At 38.2% G+C, this 21890-nt stretch overlaps 2 protein-coding genes across 7 annotated transcripts in view; both read left to right on the forward strand.

Moving 5' to 3' along the window:
- Positions 1–118: 118 nt before the first annotated feature.
- nkain1 (sodium/potassium transporting ATPase interacting 1) lies at positions 119–12330 on the forward strand. Of its 3 annotated transcripts, none has more exons than XM_030147316.1 (8): positions 123–379; positions 586–975; positions 1850–1987; positions 2114–2194; positions 2779–2976; positions 3237–3297; positions 5648–5729; positions 11159–12330. In XM_030147316.1, exons 2-8 carry the CDS (start codon positions 922–924, stop codon positions 11166–11168), a joined length of 624 nt encoding a protein of 207 aa, XP_030003176.1. In that variant the 5' UTR covers positions 123–379; positions 586–921; the 3' UTR covers positions 11169–12330. The 3 variants fall into 3 exon arrangements, with proteins under 3 accessions (XP_030003179.1, XP_030003176.1, XP_030003177.1); XM_030147317.1 differs by having other exon boundaries at positions 124–263; XM_030147319.1 differs by lacking the exon at positions 11159–12330 and having other exon boundaries at positions 119–379; positions 5648–5733.
- A 7314-nt stretch (positions 12331–19644) lies between these two features.
- Positions 19645–21890, forward strand: part of pum1 (pumilio RNA-binding family member 1) — a 32890-nt gene continuing 30644 nt past the window's right edge. For all 4 annotated transcript variants that reach the window (XM_030147266.1, XM_030147267.1, XM_030147268.1 and 1 more), the window contains exon 1: positions 19645–19768. The gene's annotated coding sequence lies outside the window, so the exon portion shown is untranslated. The remainder of the gene's footprint in view (positions 19769–21890) is intronic.

Consider the following 21890-nt stretch of genomic DNA (forward strand, 5'->3'; position numbering starts at 1 on the left):
TTGTGTGCTCCCCTCGCGCAGAGCGCCTCGCGGGGCTGCTCAGTCTGTCGGTCGGTCGCGCGCACGCACGTTGTTGGTCTGCAGCCTCCATGCAGCTCCTCCTCGAGGGGGTCGCGGTGACTGAGAGCCCCCACCCCCTCGTCTCTCTCTCCCTCCCTCTCTCTCTGCCTCTGCCCCCCGGCTCCTCTTGCGCCCGCCCCGGCCCCGATTGTTGACAAAAGACGCTGCGAGACGGAGCGTAAGGAGCCCATTCTCCGGTACCGGTGAGCGGGTCTGCCCGGTTACTAGACTCCATTCCCTGAACAGCTCCAGGAGGAGGATCGGGACGGCGGCGGCGGCGGTGGGGGGGTGAGGAGGACTCCTTCGCTCCTAGAAAACCGTGAGTCACAACGGACTGCTTTGTGTCCGTAGCCGAACGCATGTAGCCAACCGTTAGCTGTGGTAACACTGCGGGGTCGACCCCCTCCTCCCCACCGCCCCCGTGTGATCCGGTATCATATGATGCTCATTTCTGTCTGTGGCCTGGGGCACATTATGACAGCTTTCCGTCTCTCTTTGTGCCTTTGTGTGTCCCCTCTCCGGAAGGTGTGGCCGAGGTGATCCGGGTGTCGGTGGTGATCGGACCGCAGCAGGCCGGCGTGAAGTGGACGCCCCCCTCTTCCTCTCCTCACCTCTCCTCTCCCCTCTGAAAACCACCCCATTACTGGTATTTACCGACAAAACCCACTGCCGCGATGGGTCAGTCACTGTGAGAGGGAAGAGCGAGGCCAGTGTTACAGGAGGAGGAGGAGGAGGCCGTGGGCAGGTCTATTTAGCCGGGAATGGTGTGATCTGAGACGGCCAGGCAGTCTGGATCTAACCGGGGACCCCTCATTCCCCCGGAGCCTCCGCGGCTCCAAGCCGCGTCCTGAGCCCTCCAAGATGGGGAAGTGCGACGGAAGATGCACGCTGCTGGTGATATGTTCACTGCAGTTGGTAAGTGTGTGTGTGTGTGTGTGTGTGTGTGTGTGTGTGTGTGTGTGTGTGTGTGTGGTGTGCGTGTGAGAGTGCTGCCTCTCTACTTACTATGAAGATATAATTAGAGCAGCGTGCTATAGACCCGCACGTTGTAATCAGACATTTTTGTCCACCAACCCCCCTCTCTGCATAGTCCCTCTGAGGGCTTTGAGCTGCAGCTGCTGGGGTTCCATGCCACATTACAGGCGAGGGTGTGTGTGTGTCTTTGAAGAAGAGGGAGCCGGGCAGGGGGCGCTTTTGGTGTCAGGGTGGTCTGCGTGTCTGTGGAAGGCAGGGTGATAGCCCCAATCTGGCAAAAACCCTGTGAATGTTAAGCACAAGAGGGACAAGGAGACTGTGTTTACCATCTGGTCTCCATTCTGAAGGCAAACTTAGCTGCTCCGTGTCTCAAAATAGCTGGGGACTATTGCTCTAAAATGTAATAAGTGTGTAATATGAGACAGTATGAGCTATTCCTGTAGTGAACAGTGTGAGGCCATTGTTTGCTGTGCTGATGTGTTGTGTGTGTTGTGTGTGTGTGTGTGTGTGTGTGGTACTAGGACTGAGTCCATAGATTCTCATTAGTTTGGGGGAGCTTTTAGGGGGGTTGCTCCTCTTTTACAGTCACTGGACTGGCTGGTGCTCCAGGCAGTTACCATGGAAACAACTGCGGCAGACCTGTGTATGTGTGTCCCTGTCACCGCCTATGTGTTAGTGTGTGTAAACTTGATTACAGGGCATGTTGTTCTCTGTCTATTTGCATGTGGCATCACTTGTTTGTGTTGTTGTGTATTATTTTACCCCTCTCCTTGGGCGCGGGTCTCCTGTGACCCCCCTCTGCTGGCCCCTGTAGGTGGCAGCCCTTCAGAGGCAGGTGTTTGACTTTCTGGGCTACCAGTGGGCTCCCATCCTGGCCAACTTCCTGCACATTATGGCTGTCATCCTGGGCATGTTCGGCACGGTGCAGTTCCGCTTCAGATACCTCATCTTTGTGAGTACATATCTTTCAACTCTTAATGATGCCACAGCACCTGTTCACCATCAGCTTTATTGAAACCAATGAAGCCCAGTGTGATGTAGTTAAAAAAAACACCTGATTCCTGTGTTTGTTTGGCAGTATGCAGTATGGCTGGTCCTTTGGGTGGGCTGGAACTCTTTCATCATCTGCTTCTACCTGGAAGTTGGAAACCTGTCTCAGGTAAAGTGAGCTTTAGAGCTGAGTGATAGACTAGACTGATGAATCAATATGAGTGATCGGATGTTTTTAAACTATCAGTATTGGAATACAATATAAGGCTTTTAAGCTTTTCAGCATTGATGGATTAATAACTTTGAGCTTGATGTTTAGTGATTCAGACTGATTTATTGACACATTTATTACTTAAATGTTCAGTTCAACTCTATGGAAAGACTGACTTATTACCTACGGATCAAGGAACATATCTTCATAAAGCACTGGAGAAAATGACTGAACTATAAACAAAACAAAGTATAATTACTACTGTCTGTCATTTAAATATTTTGTGTTCAACCAGTGACCCCTAGTTTCTGTGTTGTACTGTCTGTTGATAAAACAAATAAAAATAAAGTATAAAAAAAAAAGCTCAGTTAAACAGTTAATCTGGTTTCTTCAGTCGAACTATTGTGGGGGGACGGCAGAGATATCAGCTGATTATCTTCAAACTATCATTATATATCATTATCATCATACACTTCATCCCCAACAGGACCAGGACATATGTACATGTTATATGTTCATATAATGCGTGTTTCTATTTTTAGGACAGGGACTTTCTCATGACGTTCAACACATCCCTTCATCGTTCCTGGTGGATGGAGCATGGCCCTGGTTGCCTGGTAACGCCGGTGCTTGACTCACACATTGCCCCTGATGACCACCATGTCATCACTGTCTCTGGGTGTCTCCTTGACTACCAGTACATCGAGGTGTTGAGTTCAGCCATTCAGATCCTATTGGCTGTAAGTTCCTCACCTACGCTCTCTCATAGGACAAATAACAATACATAAACACACTGGGCTTCTGTTCCATTACCGCTAAACACATATACACTCAACGGGAATTTGAAAAAAAAAAAAAACAACATAAAAATGCGATTTTGCTTTATTCCTGACCTGCACTCTTATAAATCATCTTATATTAAGACAAACGCTCTTAATCTCAGCCTCCACAACATCAGCGGCAGTTGCTCATTTATCTCTTATTTTGCCTCCTCGAACAGCTCTTCGGCTTTGTGTACGCCTGCTACGTGAGCAAAGTCTTCCAGGATGATGAGGACAGCTGTGAGTGCCTGTTTTTTTTACCTTCTTCTCAGTGGAGCTTGTTTATCCTCTCCCGTCACCTTGTTCAGCCGATTAGGTTTTACTTGTGACACGATATCAAGACGGGTTTTGTGCCGCTTCATTGTCCTCTCTCAGCCTGAGTCATGCTGAGCCATATATACTGCTGAGGATTCCCCTGTGGGTGATCTGAGCGCTCCCATCTGCGGGGGGTATTAGAGACGTGTCTGCCCAGAATATTCCCACTGTCAAGAGTGTGTGTCCGTCCATCTGTCTGCTCGCAACGTGTCTGTCATCTTGTGTGTGCCATCTGTGTGTCTGGATGATGCTTCTCCTTGTCTGTGCCTCTTAGTGTTTTACTCTCATTCAGACAAGAAAATGTAACACTACTAAAAAGACATTAGACCACGAGGTTTAAGTTAAGTTTGTAATGTTAAATCTGTTACTTTTGAATTGTTGTAGGTCACAGATGAATTTTAATTACATCATTAAAATAAGATAAGATATGACTTTCTTGATCCGACCATGGAGAAATGTCTCTGTTAAAACCAGCAAAATATAAAAACTAAGTGCAGAGAAGACAGGCAGAAAAACATACAAGAATGAAACATGAAATATAGAGAGGAAAATAAATCCGCTATTAGTATAAATATTTCTATACATTTTGATTTAAATATTATTTACATATTTACAATATCGTTGCACATGTAGGTGGTGTGACATAGGGGTTACATTCATTACTTTTTGATTTCTTTTATAATAAATGTTAGAGCTGCTAAAATACTGACATTCGAGCTAACAACTAACTCTGCTGGATGTTGTTGTCTATTCTGTTAACTTTATGCCTCCACTGTTAATATAAGTCAAATAATAGTTTATATTTACTGTTAGGGCTGGGTGGTTTGAGCAAAAAATTAAATCTGTGTTTTTCATTGTTATGAACACTTCACAGTTTCACTACAGTTTTTTACAGTCTATATAAATTCAAGACAAAACATGATACGGAATTACTGTATTAAATATGTTCACTGGATATATGTGCAATATCAACAGCAACAAACTACTAGTTTTGCATTTTGCGTCAGAGCAGATATAGAGTGGTGTAATGATATGATATCATTGGAAGAGCACCAGTTAAACAGTGGTAAACAATATGAAAGTAACATTAAAATGGGTTAGTTCTCAGTTTTACTGTTATTATTCTTGTCAGTGGAGACAGTTACAATTGCAATCACTATTTGGTAAACTAATCACGATTATTTCAAATAATTGTGATATAATGATTATGTAATAATTGTGGAAGACCTGACAGATGTCCTAAAACATTTAGTGAAACCAGCACTGAAAGGTCATATTACTGTGTGAAATTGTGAGGGTTCATCGATTATCATAAATGGATTTGGTTAGCATCTGACAACATATCTGCGTCTTTTAATGTGGTCTGATGTTATATAAAGTTTTTTACCAAAGAGAATACATTCAGATATCATCCCATTTTTAATCACCCATATTTCGATCAGTGACTATTCATTAAGTCCATATTTTCTGACCATGTCTGCATTGGATTACCTATTGAATTTATTTTATTTAACCATGTCAGCAACACATTTGTGTGACAATTATATATATGTTCTTATGATCAAACAATAATGTGCAATATCATTACTCTCTATGAACAATCTGTTGTTATTCATATGTTTCCACAGTGAAGGAGTTTTTTTTCATTGACAAAGAAAACTTTTTTTTTATTTACATGAAATGAGTACTTATGTTCACATATACAAAACTAGAAAAGCACTCAGAGAGCGCAGACCTCCGCCAAGGCAGATCAATGACATACAAGCATAGATACATTGGTTTCCAATATCATAATAAAACTGCAGCCTTCACCTTGACATAACGTATCATATATTCATTCTTTCAAGATCCTGAGAAACAGTTCTGTAACTATTTAGTGTACAGAAGCTTACAGCTGTTTACATAATGTTTTCAATAATCGGTGGAGTAAACACATAAATGCTGGAAGTTTGCAGCTTTATTCCTTATCAACTGACATCACATACTGTAAGTTTGTTCCTGAAAATCAATTGAGAAAGATTAGAATAATGTATCAGTGACACAGAGACGATGAGGAAGGTGATTTATGGGTGCATTACTGCCCATTCTGATGTCATAATGGATGTACAGTGATATTCGTGGCGTGCCGAAAGCACTGCGATACAATCTGATATTTCAATAGATTTTCTTATCAAAGTAGAATGCGAGCTAGAAATGAAACACTGGGTATAGCGATACTGATTTGAGAGGAAAGTGGAATGATGTCATCTCTTCTCTGTCTCATTTGTGTCTGAAGTTGATTTCATCGGTGGCTTCGACTCTTATGGCTACCAGCCTCCTCAGAAGTCCTCTCATCTGCAACTGCAGCCGCTTTACACGTGAGTCTTTAAATATAACGCTCTGAAAACTTTACTTTCTTCTCCTTCTTTGGATTTTATTACCTTCTTATCATTGAGTCCCTTTGAAGGGCTACTCCAGCTATTTATTGCTGCATTTCTATTACGTTGGGGAGCAGCAGAAGAAATATTCACAATCCCACTGAGGAGGTGGTGGATCCTTTATGTCCCACAGCACAAATCAACATTCCCTCACACAGGAAGATAGGAATATAATAAGACAGAATGTGAAATAAAGTATGAGGATAACTCCCCTATACGAATAGCTGTAATTTTACTTAAAACAGAGGCTTCACCATCATGAAAAACCGGGAAAAGTCATGACATTAACTGAAATCAAGTCCTGGAAAAGTAGTGGAAGTTTTATGGATGCAAACTCCTCACCTTTAGGCGAAATCAGCTGTAGGGAGATAAGAATACCACCTATGATGTTCATTCTGATCTGGGGAGAAACTGGTTTTCTGGGGACGTCAATTAACATTAGGGCAATGAAATTGAAAGGAAGTTTTTCCTCACCATTTTCACATTGTGTTTGCTCCTGGAGGATTCTGTTGGCTGTCTGTAAATTAGCTTAAGAGTCTGGTTTGATTCTTGTCCCGAGCCAAATGCAACAAAATTTTGTTTTGTGTACACTTTGTGAAGGACAATAAAGTTTGTCGAAGTCTAAGTTTCGACCAGCTTTATATGTAAAGTGTCATGAGATAACTTTTGTTACGATGTGGCACTATATAAATAAAATTTGATTGATTGATTGAGATAATGTACAGTTGCAGAGACTCAACATCAATGAGGATGTAGAAGATGCAGAGTGTCTTTATATAGACACTCTACACTCTGCATATGTTCTGCTTTGTCTCATTGAAATAAATTAAATACTTTCAGAGCAGTAAATGAATTAATTCTAAGGCAGGCATTTCTTTATCCTGATGCAAAAAATGGACAATATCCACATCCACAAACAACGGATTATTGTGTCACTTTGGATCTAATATTTTACTTTTTAGTTTTAGAGAATAACTTATTAGTTTAACTAACTTGTTTTTACTATTTGAATTCTGAAATCTTTGCAAAAATATCAAAGAATGAGAGAATGAAAATGTTTACTGTTTAATTTTCATACAATAATTACAATACAACAGTTCACTAAGGTCAACTATTCCTGTACATAAAGGTCATGGAAATTATATTATCAGTTCTTGAAAATTCAGTTCAGTTTAGTTTGTTTTGAATATGCTACAAAACAAAAGTAATCCTACTTAGTCCTTAGAAATAAAAGAGATTGCAAGAAAGCATGAAAAACATATACATAAAATATGACTTCATTCGCACATTCAAAAAGGAGTGGGAGGAAGTATAACTGATTTAATCCCACCCGTTCTCCATACAACAGTCGATCCTTTAGCTTCTTATCAGCATAATGTATGAAAAATCAATTTATGGGTAAGTTTGAGTATTTTAAGATAAGATATGTCCTTATTTAGTTCACTGTAGGGGAAATTACAGTATTTACAGCAGCATAAATACAAAAAACAAAGTGCAAAATGGCAGGCAGAAATATTCAAAAGTGAACTGGAAATATAAAACAGAATCTATATTACTCATTTTTGTACATGTATACATATTATTTACATATTTGTGTATAGGTGTACATGATGTTAATATTGATTTGATATGGGAGGATTACTGTGAACTGTTGTGTAGTCTGATTTTCTGTGTAAAAGTATGTGGGAACCCTCTTAAAAAAAGACAAAACAAATATTGTGTAATTCATCAAAGTTTCAAGACTAAACAGTAATACTACATTGATAGAAATGTACAGTTTACATTAGAGTTTATGTATGACTTTAAGTTATACTTCTTCCCACCCCTTTTTGGGCATGTAAATGAAATTATTGTGCTTTTCTTCTGACTAAGATTGTTATGATTCTTGATATTTGTATTATTATGTATGTTTTGCAAGTGCATATATGTTAAATTTCATTGCATGTTCGGAATAAATCACTAAATCAATCAAATCAGATATTTTAATGTTTTGAATCTTTGCTCATTAACATTTACGGTGTTTTTAAAAACATATATATAGAATTGAGGTAATTGTCTTATAAATATGGTTTGCTGTATTATTGATTGACTCTATAGCCTAGTTCAAGATGATCCCACTAAATAAAATGACCAACTTTATCACTAATGCTACATATTTTTGCTCCTTGAGGCTGATTCAGGTCAAAAAGGAGCAGAATAAGACAGATGAAAATCCATTAATGAATGTTCTGGCTGTGTTCACTTATAATAAAAAAATTAATAGCTGTTTTCATTGGAAAATATGACAGGATCTTGTGTAACAGTTTTTTCTGTAGAAATTACAAGAAAACATTACTGAAGGATTAATCACACATTTGTGAGCGTCAGATAGGATATTTATATGCCCTAAATAGGTCTGTGATTCAAGAAATTCAATAGAGATGTCGACGCTGATCCAGACCTGACTGTGAAGGTGTAAATCAACAGTATGTTTAAGCGTCAGTATGGGAGATAAAAGACCTGTGGAATAAGTGTGAATGTCTTTGGAAAGTGATAGGCAGGTCATGATAAGTAAGTCATTCATAGTGTATTTATATTGAATACATAAGTTTGTGTTTTCTAATGTCGGTGTGCGGTACACAAACCAAATCACAAACTGACAAAACCTCAATTTCAGGATTATTTCTTCAGGCTTTAGGAAACTGCTGAGTTAAATGTTCAGTGTCTAACATTTAGTGTTTGTTTTGTCCCTTCTGGGCGTTGTAGCTAAAGCAATAATAACTCTGGTGACACTATTGCACTTTAACACTGGATGCTATAAAACAGGAAAAATAAGAAAAGGAAGAAACATAGAGGCGACCCTGTCCCCTCTGGAGATATTAAGGGCTCCTTCTAAGGCAGGGGTGTCAAAATCATTTTAGTTCAGTTGCCACATCCTCCCAATATGATCTGAAGTGAGCCGAACCAGTAAAATAATAACCTATAAATAATGTCAACTTCAGATTTTTCTGTGTTTTAGTGTGAAAAAGTAAAATTACATTATGAAAATCTATACATCAACAAACTATCCTTTAAAAAAATGCGAATGACATGAACAACCATGAAAAAACTGAAATTTATTAAGAAAAATAAGTGCAATTTTAACAATACTATGCGTCAGTTTCTCATTCACACATATACATTACAACTTGTAGATCACAGTACAAATACACAAAACATTTAATAACAGGCAGAATATTGTTAAAAGCGCACTTACATTTCAAGTTGTTCAGATTTGTTCAGGTTATTCCCATTTTTTGTGAAAGGATAGTTTGTAAATGTAAACATTTTCATTTTAATTTTACTTTTTTTTACGCTAAAACAAAGAGAAGAATTCGGAGTTGTCATTATTTATAGGGTATTATGGTGGTATCGTACTGGTCTGATGCACTTTAGATCGGATTGGGCTCAATGTGGCCCCTGAAATAAAATTTTTGTTGATATCGTCAGTGTTATTTTTGCATCTCACAAAATCCTCCTTAGGGCCGGATCGGACCCTGTGGCGGGCTGCTTTTGGCTCACGGGCCATATGTTTGACACCTGTGTTCTAAGGCAACAAAACACAATTATCCTCATTTTCAGGTTCTGTTCTGAACTTAGATCCACCTAAGCCTGTCTAAATCTTACACACTGGACCTTTAACCCAAATATTCCACCAAGCATAAGTCACTGCAGAACCCAAAAATACATCATGAATGACCATAGAGTCTGTATTTTGCTGACCTTTTCACTGTCTAAACAAGGGTGAGTTAAATCCCACAGTGTCAGAGACAGAAAACATCAACAAGTACCTCTAACGCTGACAGGTCATGTTAACTGGAGAAACACATGTTCACTGTATTCAACTTGAAGAATCTTTATTTGTTTGTCAGTGTATTGTACATGTGACAACACAGACTGAAACACACATTAACCAGCTTCATCATTTTCATATTTTTAAATCATTACATTGTTTTGATTTTGTTACATTTTACATCCTGTTACATTTTCATGTTGTTGTTTCATCATTTTCATCTTTTGTGATTTTCATCTTGTTTTGTCCCTTTCATCATTTTCTTCACGTTACGTCATTTTCATCCAGTTGCATCATTTACGTCATAGTCATCTTGTAGCTTTTACATAATTTTGTCTTGTATATTTTGACGACTGAGGTTCCTTTTCTACATTTCACATGGCTTTGCTGAGGTCAGCGTTCATAAACTCTTCTTAAGGACATGAACTCATGTTTTGTTTTGTTTTGTTTTTTTTATCAAGATCTTTTTATTAAAGTTTTCTCAATATAATACACGTGCAGTGGTGAATGGTCATTAAATAAATCTTAAGTAAGCATGGGTGTAAATTAAACGCAGCTAGCACCATAGAAAAAAACAAAAAAGAGCAAAACAGAGCAAACAACAAACTGTAAATAAAACAATCCATCCTCAGTCATTGCCAGTGTACTAGAAATAGTAAAGGATCACTATATGTTTGTTTTTTTACTCTAACTGGCAATCTAAAAAGAAAACACAGTGTGAGTTGGGGAATGGCACATTTAACCAAAGACTGCAAAGCATTACAGTAAAAACACAATTAACTTAACTCAGGGGTGTCAAACATGCGGCCCACAGGCCAAAACCAGCCTGCCAAAGGTTCCACTCCGGCCCACAGAAGTGTAAAATTTCCTCTGAAGATTTTAACAGGGCATTTAATTGAGGTTCCACATACTGAACAATAGGATCTCAAGTAAAATAATAACATAATAACCTTCAAATAATGATAACTCCAGTTTTTTTCTCTTTGTTTTAGTGCAAAAAAACAATTAAATTGTGAAAATATTAACATTAATAAACTATCCTGTAACAATAAAATGTGAATGATCTAAACAAATATGCACAATCTGAAATGTCTAAAGAAAATTAAGTGCAATTTTAACAATATTCTACCTGTTACTAAATGTTTTGTGCCTTTATAGATCTGATCCATAATGCACATGTGTAAAATGATCAGTTGAGGCATCATATTGTTAAAATTGCACTTATTTCTCTGAAGAAATTTCTGTTTTTTCACTTTATTGACACCTTTTTTGTTTGGATAGTTTGTAAATGTAAATATTTTCATAATTTAAAGTTCTTTTTTTTTTTTTTTTTGCATTAAACCACAAAAAAATTTGGAGTTGTCATTATTTATAGGTTATTTTGCTATTATTTTACGGGTCCAGCCCATTTGAAATCAATGTGGCTCCTGAAAGAAAATGAGTTTGACATCCCTAACTTAACTTGATCTTATTTGTATGGAGTGACATTTTCATGAATTCGATTGTGTAGTTTATTGTGGCACTGATTTGTGACTGTGTGAATCCTCTCTGTTCACAGGGCTGGTTAACCCATGGTAGCGCCCCCTTCAGGCCAAACCCTGACAGTGTCACTGTGGATGGAAAAAGGTGGTGGCCCTGATTACACTCACTCTGTGTCACAGTTTACCCGAAGAATGGACTTAACCCCACCCAGAGGGACGGATGAGATGTGTGAATGAGCGAGTGTGTGTGCGTGTGTGTGTGTGTGTGTGTGTGTGTGCGTGTGTGAAGATGAAATACAGCCCTGATTCGAATGTACAGAGCTCAGGGAAGAACCAGCATGCCAGGTATTGCGATAAGACAAAGGCGAGGAAGACGACAAACAAAGAGCTGTGGACACATCTGTTATGTCACCAGAGACACACTTCACTACTAAAACTGCCAGCTCTCAACACTCCCACATGTGTGTGTCTGTGTGTGTAACGCATATGTATGACTGTTGTAACTCCAGACAAGGACTAGCAGGTGCTTTGTGGTAGAACCCTGGATTCGTACCACTCAGCACCCATGTGATTTTTTTAATGTTTGGGGTGCTTATGTGTGTGTTTGAGGGGTGGGTGGGGGTCACATAATAAAAAGAGGCACGGCTCGTACCTGTTGTCGTTTTTAGAATGTGGTGATGTCAAACTAGAGCAGTCTTATACGACCCGTTCCCAAAGCCATCTCCCCCTTTTGTCTTGCCTGTTGAAACCAGTGTGTTGACATTTGAGCTTACGCTGTTCACTGGCTCATGGAGAAAAACCAAACAGAAGCTGGTGGAGCAGAAAGTGCTTAAAGATGTGGCTTATATTTTTTTTTGAAAATCCAGTTGTAGATTGTTTTCAGGAAAAACTCAAATCAGCTTACATGTAAAGCTGTTGATTAGGGCTGCAGATGGCTTTGGGATCAGGCATTAGTGTGTGGGGGGAGCAGCGGGGATACTGTGCATGTAAATAACCAGCCAATGATTGTTTTGTTGGTTCCATTTAGAGAAACATTTGGGTTGGGGTGGGTTGCTGGGGTGTTGGGAACAGCTGGGGGGTGGGGATGCACATCAAAGTTTTTCTTCATACCTGTTTCTCTCGTTCTCTCTGTTGGATTTCCAGAGGCTGCCTCTTTGTGAACTCATCCCCCTTATCACCCCCCTCCCTCCCCCCTTCACTAACTATAACATACACCCCTGAAGTGAATCAACAGAGCATGGCAATAATACAGTACAAGTGGATTTTTGTAAGTGGGAGGCAGGAGGAGGGAAAGAGGGACACAGGTATGAGGTGAAGACCTTTTTGAGTGTAAGGTTCTGTTTGAAATAATAAAAATACACTTTCTACATTAAACATGACTTCTGTTATACGGTGTAGATGCACCCCATCAATATGCATATGTATCCTCAATTTAAAAAAAAGAGGCAGAGGATTTTAATTCATATTTTTTGATGTGTCATTAGTGTACCTCTGTGAAGTCCACTTACATGTAACACACAATATCTGAGGTGCAGTTTGAGAAAATGGTGCAAAATTTGGTGCAAATGTGCAGTTGGACACAAGGATGAGCTCAAAAGATTTTGAGGGTCAAAGGTCAAGATCGCTTTGACCTTATGCCTTAGGAATGACTTGAGGGATTTGTTTCTACCTACAACAACAGAAAAAATTCATTTGGACTCGAGGATGAACTGATTAGTTGTCAAAGGTCAAGGTTATTATTATCTGACAGAACACATTTTTGGACATAACTCCATGTAATAGAGAAAAAATAGTGGACAGAGTTGATCAAATTTATGGATCTTGTTTAATAAATAAATGGTAAAATATCCAATATTCATACATGCTTGATGGGCAGATTTTTTCCATTAACCTCTTAAATATAGAATGGTAAGAAGCCTAACATTACATTCATTGCTGTCATGCATACTGAAACATTTCAAATACATATGAAATTCATGGTTTATGTTTATAAGATGTTATAGCAGTTCATCTAGTTCACAGGTGTCAAACTCTGGTCCTTTAGGGCCGGTATCCTGCATGTTTTAGATATTTCCGTCTTCTGTCACACCTGGAAGCCATTACATCATGATCAGTCTTCTGCAGAGCGTGATGATGAGCTGGTCATTAATTGACCCAGGTGTGCCGGAAGAGGGAAATATCTAAAACATGCAGGATACCGGCCCTCGAGGACCGGAGTTTGACATCTCTGATCTAGTTACCTCCCCCAAGGAGGTTATGTTTTTGCCGGTGTTGGTTTGTCTGTCTGTCTGTGTGCAAGATAACTCAAAAAGTTATGGATTGATTTGGATGAAAATTTCAGGAAATGTTGATACTGGCAGAAGGAACAAATGATTAAATTTTGGTGGTGATGGGGTGGGGGGCTTGGCAGAGGTCTGTGTTCTCCCAGTGCTTTTCTAGTTGTTTGTAGTTTTAGTGAGTGAAAAACACAAAAATGTATATCTGGGACCTTCAGCTAAAAAAGGTTCCATTGCTTTACAGAAAATAAAGACATTTCCACCATAAACTAACTTAAAAGACACAAAAAAAACCAACAACATTAAAGCATAGGAACTTTTTATTTCATAAAGTGAAAAGTCTGGACACCCTATTACAGGGATGTCAAACTCATTTCAGTTCAGGGGCCACATACAGCCTAATATGATCTAAAGTGGGCCAGACCAGTGAAGTGATATAAATAATAGGATAAGAACTTATAAATAATATCAACTCCAAAGTTTTCTCTATGTTTTTGAGTGAAAAAAAGTACAATTCCATTATGAAAATGTTTACACCTACATGTACAAATATGAACAACCTGAAAATTCTTAAGAAAAAAAGTGCATTGTCAACAATATTACGCCTAAGTTGATCATTTATACATGTGCATCACAACTTAACAGGCAGAATATTGTTAAAATTCCACATACTTCTCTTAAAACATTTCCGATTGTTCATATTTGTTCAGGTTATTCATATTTTTTTGTAAAAAGATAGTGTGTAAATGTAACTTTTTTCTAATTTTACTTTTTTTTTTACACTAAAACATAGAGGAAAATTTCATTATTTATAGGTTATTATGATAATATTTTACTAGTGTGATCCACTTTAGATTGAATTGACCTAAAATGATTTGAACATCCTTGATTATTAATATCTTCAGAGTAATTTTTGTATTTCACAAATTCATCCTAGGGGCCGGATTGAACCCTTTGGCGGGCCGGTTTTGGCCCCCGGGCTGCATGTTTGACACCTGTGCCCGATTAGTATAGTTTAACAGTTGTCATTGTGTTCTTCCTTAAACATATTCATTCTGATTATGGACAAATAGTTCTATCTTAACTTCATCAGTCTACAGTACTTTTACTTTTTCCGGTTTCTGTAAATTGTTAGTCTCATAGCATAATTGCCTAAGTCATACTTTTGGCCAAATTGGGATATCTACATATAATGAAGCAGTGTTAGGAGAGTAAAGTTACACAGATATCATAGTTTGGACAAAATATGACTTTGGCAATTATGCTATGAGGCTAACAATATGCTCCAGTGAATCCTTTTTATGTTGGACTTTCTCAAACAGATTCTACCATGATGGTCTTCTTTGTTCAGATATTACTGCACAGTGGAATGATGCACCACCACCACTGACTCTGCTGAATTTCCCTGCAGGTCCTTTACAGTCAGAAGTGGGTTTTGTTTTGTTCTGACCAGCTTATGAGCAGTTCTCTCTGAGACTTTCACACAGTTCCCCTCAGCTGCCCTCTTTTAATTATATTTCTTGAAACTGCAAGCTTTAAACATTTAACTATCTTCTTTTCGCCTTCCCCTGCACTGTGGGCATCAACAACTTTCATTTTCAGAGTCTTCCACAGCTGCTTAGAGGAACCCATGGCTGTTGAGTGTTTGAACAAGGTATGAAGGTTTGTCACAGGATCTAAAACCCTCAAAACTGACACCAGCTGACACTCAATAATGACAACCGTTGACATGCCTCATGAGTCGATTAAAGTCTGAGGTTGTGAAAACTTGTAAAAAGAATCTCAGACTTGGGAACAAATTTTTGCTCAATTTATTAAATAAAACATTACTATGCATTAACATCACTGGTAATATTGTAATTTTCTCCATATCCTGCTGTGTTTATTTGTTTTTCTTTAACCCATAAAGACCCAGTGCTAATTTTGTGACAGTTCCCAAATGAATTGTTCTCTCTATTTAACCTTATCACCATTGATCATAATATTATCCTATGTATTTTACACTTTTTACTGCAAATCATGTACTTAATGACCTCCACCAAGGAGGTTATGTTTGTGCCGGCGTTGGTTTGTCTGTCTGTCCGTGTGCAAGATAACTCAAAAAGTTATGGACGGATTTGGATGAAAATTTCAGGAAATGTTGATACTGGGACAAGGAATAAATGAATAAATTTTGGTGGTGATGGGGGGGGGGCTGATCCTCCTTGATGGAGGTCTGCACTCTCTGAGTGCTTTTCTAGTTTCCTATATTTTATTTAGATGCTCATGAAAACTCAGAGTGAATTCAAAGGTCATTTTATCAAAAAGAGAAAACTGAAGAAAAAGATAACTTTTCAGTAAAATATATCATGAACTGAACATAAACCAAGTGTCTCCATCAACTGTCATTGATCCAACTCCATGGGTTTTACTGGTGAATCAGTGTTGTAGAAGATGACAGTGTTTCCATGTTCACAACGGAGCCTCTGAACATCCAAATGGGTCATATCTGATGACCATGAAAAGATAAACTGAATTGTACACCAATTATCCACATGCATTGATAGGATTAGTGGATTTTTTAAAACAGTTTACATCAGTAGATGCTTTTGGTTGACGGTGGCTGTTTGGGTCTTTATGGGTTAAAAACAAAACCAACTTCTGCTATTTTTGAAGGAGTGCCCAAATTTGTACATCCAGCTGTACATGACATTCATCCCACTGAGAATGACAAAGGGTTTTAATACATCGAATGCTTTCACTGCAGCTTTGATTGAACTGTATTAATATGGAGCACAAAAACATTTTTTACCAGATTAGTTTAGAAGATTATACAAATAATACATTGTTGTCATTCATGTCTCACAATGAGGATTTGATTAAGTCATTTTGAGTACTTCATCCAAAGACTAGCCAGCAGTACAAAAATAGCATTTTTACTGTGACTCAGAGTGTCTGCAGGATTAAATAATGAATTCACTGACCATTTAATCAGTTAATTTGAATCCTATTCAGATGGAAACACTTCAAACATGTACACAATTATTCTTAATTATGATATTATTCATATATGATATATGACTTGTGTTTGATCATTTAATTTGTAATACTTAACCTTCTTTATCTTTATAGAAATTCAATTTTAGACTATTTAAGGGTGTTCAAGCACAATGAAATTTAATATAAGAGCCCTTGACTAATAATACTGTATGCAGTAGCCTATACATTTATTTGACTTCCTCAACATAATACCAAGTAAAAGGTCCTCAGTATTAATGCAAATAACTAATTTAAAATTTATTTTTGCCAAAAAATACTGCATGTTGTAAGTTACTTTGCTTGAAAGTGGTATGGCTGAAAAACTGTTTGGAAAAATAACTGTTCAAATACAGAAACCTCCATACTGAAGGAGTATCAAAAACTATGATGGGTTAACACAGGGGTGTCAAACTCATTTAAGTTCAGGGGCCACATTCAGCTAAATCTGATCTGAAGTGGGCCGAACCAGTAAAAATACATAACATAATATATAAATAATGTCAACTCCAAACTTTTCTTTATGTTTTAGAGTGGAAAAAGCAAATTTACATTATGAAAAGGTTTACATCTACAAACTATCCTTTCAAACAATGTGAATAACATGAACAAACTGAAAAAATAACAGTAATTTTAACAATATTTTAACAATATTATGATAATCAGTTTATCATTTACACATGTACATTATAACTTACAGATCACAGTGGATCTATAAATACACAACACATTTAGTAACAGGAAGAATATTGTTAAAATTGTACTTCTCTTAAGACATTTCAGGTTGTTCATATTTATTTAGGTTATTCACATATTTTGCAAAATTATACTTTGTTTTAGTGTAAATACATGAAAATATTTACATTTACAAAGAGGAAAAAAATGGAGTTCTCATTATTTATTTGTTGATAGTATTTTACTGACCCTGCCCACTTGGGATTCAATTGGTCTGAATGTGAAACCTGAACTAAAAGGATTGTTAATATCTTAGTGTAATTTTTGCATTTCACAAATTCATCCAAAGGGCCTGACTGGACCCTTTGGAGGGCCAGATCTGGCTCCCGGGCCGCATGTTTGACATCTGTGGGTTAACAGAACAAGACTTCATAGTCATTGCATAGAAAGAACTATTAAAAGGAAGGACTTGTAGGCATTTTGAAGGTTTTCTCAATGAGCTATGATATAATAATGTCTAACAAGATTTAAAAGAGGACGATACAATGTACATAAAAGAGAAATGGGAAAATGTAATTTCATTTTACAGTTATAGATATGGGAGAAATTTAATTAGAAAAATAGAAATCGACTCTGTCCTGCAGAGAATTCAGCAGGAAGGTGGAATATAATAAGGTTGTTTAAAACACCAAGAAGAATTTCTTACATAAAGATATTTCATAATGGATGGAAGTCCTGGGGAGAAGAAAAGGCAAATCAGAATCAAGTCTATCATATCTTGTATTACTGGACACATAAATAAAGACTCTTTTGGAGATGGTGTTACAAAAATAGCTCCATTCTGTTTTAAGACATTGTGTATTTGGGTTTGACACATGATACTATTAAAGATCTAGAAAATAAATACATGTTCAATGCAAGTAAGAAAAGAAAGTGGTAGACATCAAAACCTCTTTCAGTTGAGGACTGGATTAATGTTTGTAATGGTGAAACATTTATTTTGAGTCTGTTAACTGTTGGGAATCTTTGGCTATAGTATCTTATTCCGATCAGAATAGAACTAAAACAGTTAAACAGATGAATTCCTCTCACCTCTTATGCGACTCAAGGGTTTATGTATTCAAGAGGTATGCTTGTGCTGTATGCAGCCAACCTCCTTTTTTGTTCTTCTATATAGTGTTTATATAGTCATTTTTGTATGTGCATGTGTGATAATTTTTCTCCCATTTAGTTATTTGTTTTTTTTTCTGTTCATATATCTACTCTTCTATAAGATCATTTAGATATACTTCTGTTTGTTCATCAATTTATAGATACATATGAGTGGATGCTGTGACAAACATGTAGCTAAGCAATTATTTTTATTTATTTATTTATTTATTTATTTATTTATAAGTGTAGCTTAATAATATGAGAAATTCTATTATTTGCTTTATGTTATTTGGTGTCCTCAGTGTCATTACTGTGTGTTTAAACATTTTTAAATCATTTATTCATTTCAAATTCATGCCAAAAAAGGGGAAGTGGTGGACAAATATTAGGGAAGTGAATGTATACTCTGGACTTATACTGTGAAATAAGACACTGAAAACTTTCTATATGCATTTCACATTCACATTAAAGGATGAGCCCACGACAATGTGATCCTGCTGTGTTTCAATTTAATATAAAAGACTAGATTCTGATCAATATTTAAAAAGTGATTAAACTGATTTTTGTGGGTTAGGTGACACCTGAATCAGTTATGGCCTAGTGATGTAACTGCAGAAATAGTTGGATATTCACAGGTTAGACTCATATTTACAATTATTCTTCATGGTTACAATCTGTGTTGATCTGATAGCTGCTGGTCCATGCAGTGTGTTTTATTTGTCTGCCGTCACATTTCCATATGATTACAATATTTTCTTAAAGGCATCTGCATTACGTCATGCACCCCCCCACCCCCCCCCCCCCGGTCTGGGACAGTGTCTCTCCAGTCTGCAGCCCCGGGGGTCGTTGGTGCCACACTTTCACAGAGGTACCGTCGGGGTGTCCTTGTTTTTTTGGGACACAAGCCCCCCCAACCCTTTTTTGCTTTTCCACTTACATTCCGGAGGTGTAACGGAGCGTCCAGTCACACACTCGCTGACCGTGTGGCGCAGCACGTTGCCATGGCTGCCGGACTCCCCGTTACCGTAGAGACCCTGGCGTACAGTGTGCCGCCGGAAAAGAAAAGAAAAAAAAAACAACACGTAGTCTCCCCATAAAATAAACAGCCTCCATTCATATATATTTTTTAACTGTCACGGCCTACAACCAATCTCCATGTTATCATTTTAATGCATTTTGTTGTTTTATTTATATGAGTTTGACAGCGTTGGTTATTTTTCCTTGTGGTTGTCAAACGCTTCCTTCCAGTCCATTACAAAACACCGGACCAAAACGCTCTGTTTTTTTTTTTCTAATGACAAATAACGTGAATGAGGGCATAACAAAATTCAGTGTAAATACATGGCACAATACAAACAGACTACACAAACATAACAAAGGGACCGGTCCGGTATGAACCCTCCCTCCCCTCCCGGTTGGCGCAATGAACCGCACGCTCTCTCTCATCCCTTCCCGTCATGCAGCGCTCCTGCCTGCTCCTCCGTTGAGCCGCCATGTTGTCGGAGTGAAAGCCTGGGGTGTCAGAGAGAAACTGGGGCCGAAATCCGCGACCATCCACCCTCTCCGCCGGTGAGTACCACCTTTTCTCCGGTCACAATAGTTCGAGACATTATTTATTCATCCTTCCATGCCGGTATTTTTGTGTCGGTGGCTATAGAGAGGCTTAAGCAGGGCTGTTTTGTGAGACTCAAGCAGCAGCCTCCCTTTCAGCTGCCTGCCTCCTTCCTCCCGTTGTGTCGGTCTTCCGCTCCAGACAGCTCTCGGGCCTTTGTTAGCATCCGCGTCACGGGGACCTGTGGGTCTGCAGGCACGGCAGACAGGTAGAGAGCCCCGTGTATTTACTGATTATGAGATAATAATGTTAGTAGACTGTTGCCGCTGCTTAAAACATTGCTAAGAGCCCATGTTTGGAACCTGGTTCGCCCGGGCTGAGGTTGTGTCGGGAGGCCGTGTTATTGTTGGTAGACATGGGCAGTGAACCCTCCTTAACAGATCCGATACTAGCTTGACTGAACGCAGATGTATGAAAATGAAAACTACGCTATTTGTCACGACCGTTTTCACGAATCTTCCACATATTCCGGTTCGTTTTGATGTGTCATGTCGCCTTGGAGGAAATTGTTTAGTCTGTGTTGAGACACCTAACGTTATCTCCTGCTAGCTGCAGGTTGCCTGCATGTATTGTCACACCCCTGTCTGTGCCCGGTATGCAGTGGATTGATCCCTGGTATTGAATAATGATTAACCCAGTTAGATTATGGAACACAGTGCTTGTTTCCGGGTGCTGACTTAAACTTGTAGCATAACAAGTCGTGTGCGCTTTGCTTTGGGGAATGGCCACACTGTTGTGGATTTCCGGGTGTTTCTGTACCTGATTTCGTGCTGTAGCGAAGGAATCACAAGCTAATGTTTCTCTGCTGCTAAATAAAGAACCGGGGAGCCATACGAATACTAAGTTACATATGTGAATCGTCACTTGCGGTGCGGGTTTGTTTAATTTTTAGGGACCCTTTAGCCGGTCAGCTCGTGGTTTTTGTCTTTATGCAAGGGGGTGTGTTGCACAGTGGTTTCGGCATATTGAAGAGAAAGGTGCATGTGTGCAGGATTCATAGTGTGAGAGACTTTTGCAAAGGTAATTACTGTATATGGCTCAGTGTAAAAAGAACTGCTTGTAATTTCCTCATGGCCTGTAGGGACACTGATGTGAAACTGGTAATTTTAACAGAGATTAGAGCTTGTTGAATAAGGAGAGGTTGTAAAATACAAATTATATCCTTTTGACTGCTGAAAACCACAGAGACTGTTGTGCTCTTTGTTGACTGTGACCACCAAACAGGTCAGTCCATGCACATTGTATATTTCTTTCTTTGCTTTCTGTCATTTTATGTGCAGTTATAAACCAATCTGCCCACTGCCATTTACCCAGTTTAATGACAGGGGGCCTGCCTGACCTTTTCCACCAGGTTTGTCAGTTAGCCAGTTTGAGATAAATAATGTCACATATTTTTCTGTACAGACCTACAAAGACAATGCACCTCTTTAAGAATTTCCTTTGATGAAAGGGTCAACAGTAAATACAGACATACTGCCCTTGGAATTTATATATATATATATATATATATATATATTTTTTTTTTTTTTTTTTTTTTTTTTTTTAAACAAGGTTTTAATGTTCATTTGAACTAGTCATTTAACTATTATGTAACTAGTTGTTATTTTAAGATGCTACTGTTAAACCTAAGAGTAAAGCTAGTTGAAATACTAATAATGTATCACATGGACACATCCTGAATAGTTGGGACAAATAAAGATGTACATCTTTAAATTTGTTGCTGCTCAGTCCAACAAAAGCAAAAACTGCTGCTTCTAAAATGTCCATAAAGTTGAATCAGCACTCTGCAGAGTTTTAACTAAAGATGGACTTATAAAACCTTTAAATATAGCTACAAGTTATGGTACAACTGTTACATTAGGCTGCACTAGTTTTATATGGCTCCATCTAATGAACTGGGCATTGAAAATGTAATCCTCTGATGGCACAACTACCACAAAACCTATGAAGTTATGGACCTTTACCATTGTGTTCCTGCTGGTCTGTAACCACAGGCTGCCTAAAACTATGCTTGTACAGTGTTTCATAACAAACCAAATTTCACTTCTGTCGAAGGAACACTTTGAACCTGATGAGAGA

This window comes from Sphaeramia orbicularis, chromosome 11 (assembly GCF_902148855.1).
Source record: "Sphaeramia orbicularis chromosome 11, fSphaOr1.1, whole genome shotgun sequence".
NCBI lineage: Eukaryota > Metazoa > Chordata > Actinopteri > Kurtiformes > Apogonidae > Sphaeramia > Sphaeramia orbicularis.

Coding starts and splice junctions, on each gene's coding strand:
- nkain1 (XM_030147316.1), top strand. CDS start 922: ATGGGGAAGTGCGACGGAAGATGCACGCTGCTGGTGATATGTTCACTG. Junction 1,988..2,113: donor GCTTCAGATACCTCATCTTT/GTGAGTACATAT, acceptor TTTGTTTGGCAG/TATGCAGTATGGCTGGTCCT. Junction 3,298..5,647: donor CCAGGATGATGAGGACAGCT/GTGAGTGCCTGT, acceptor TTGTGTCTGAAG/TTGATTTCATCGGTGGCTTC.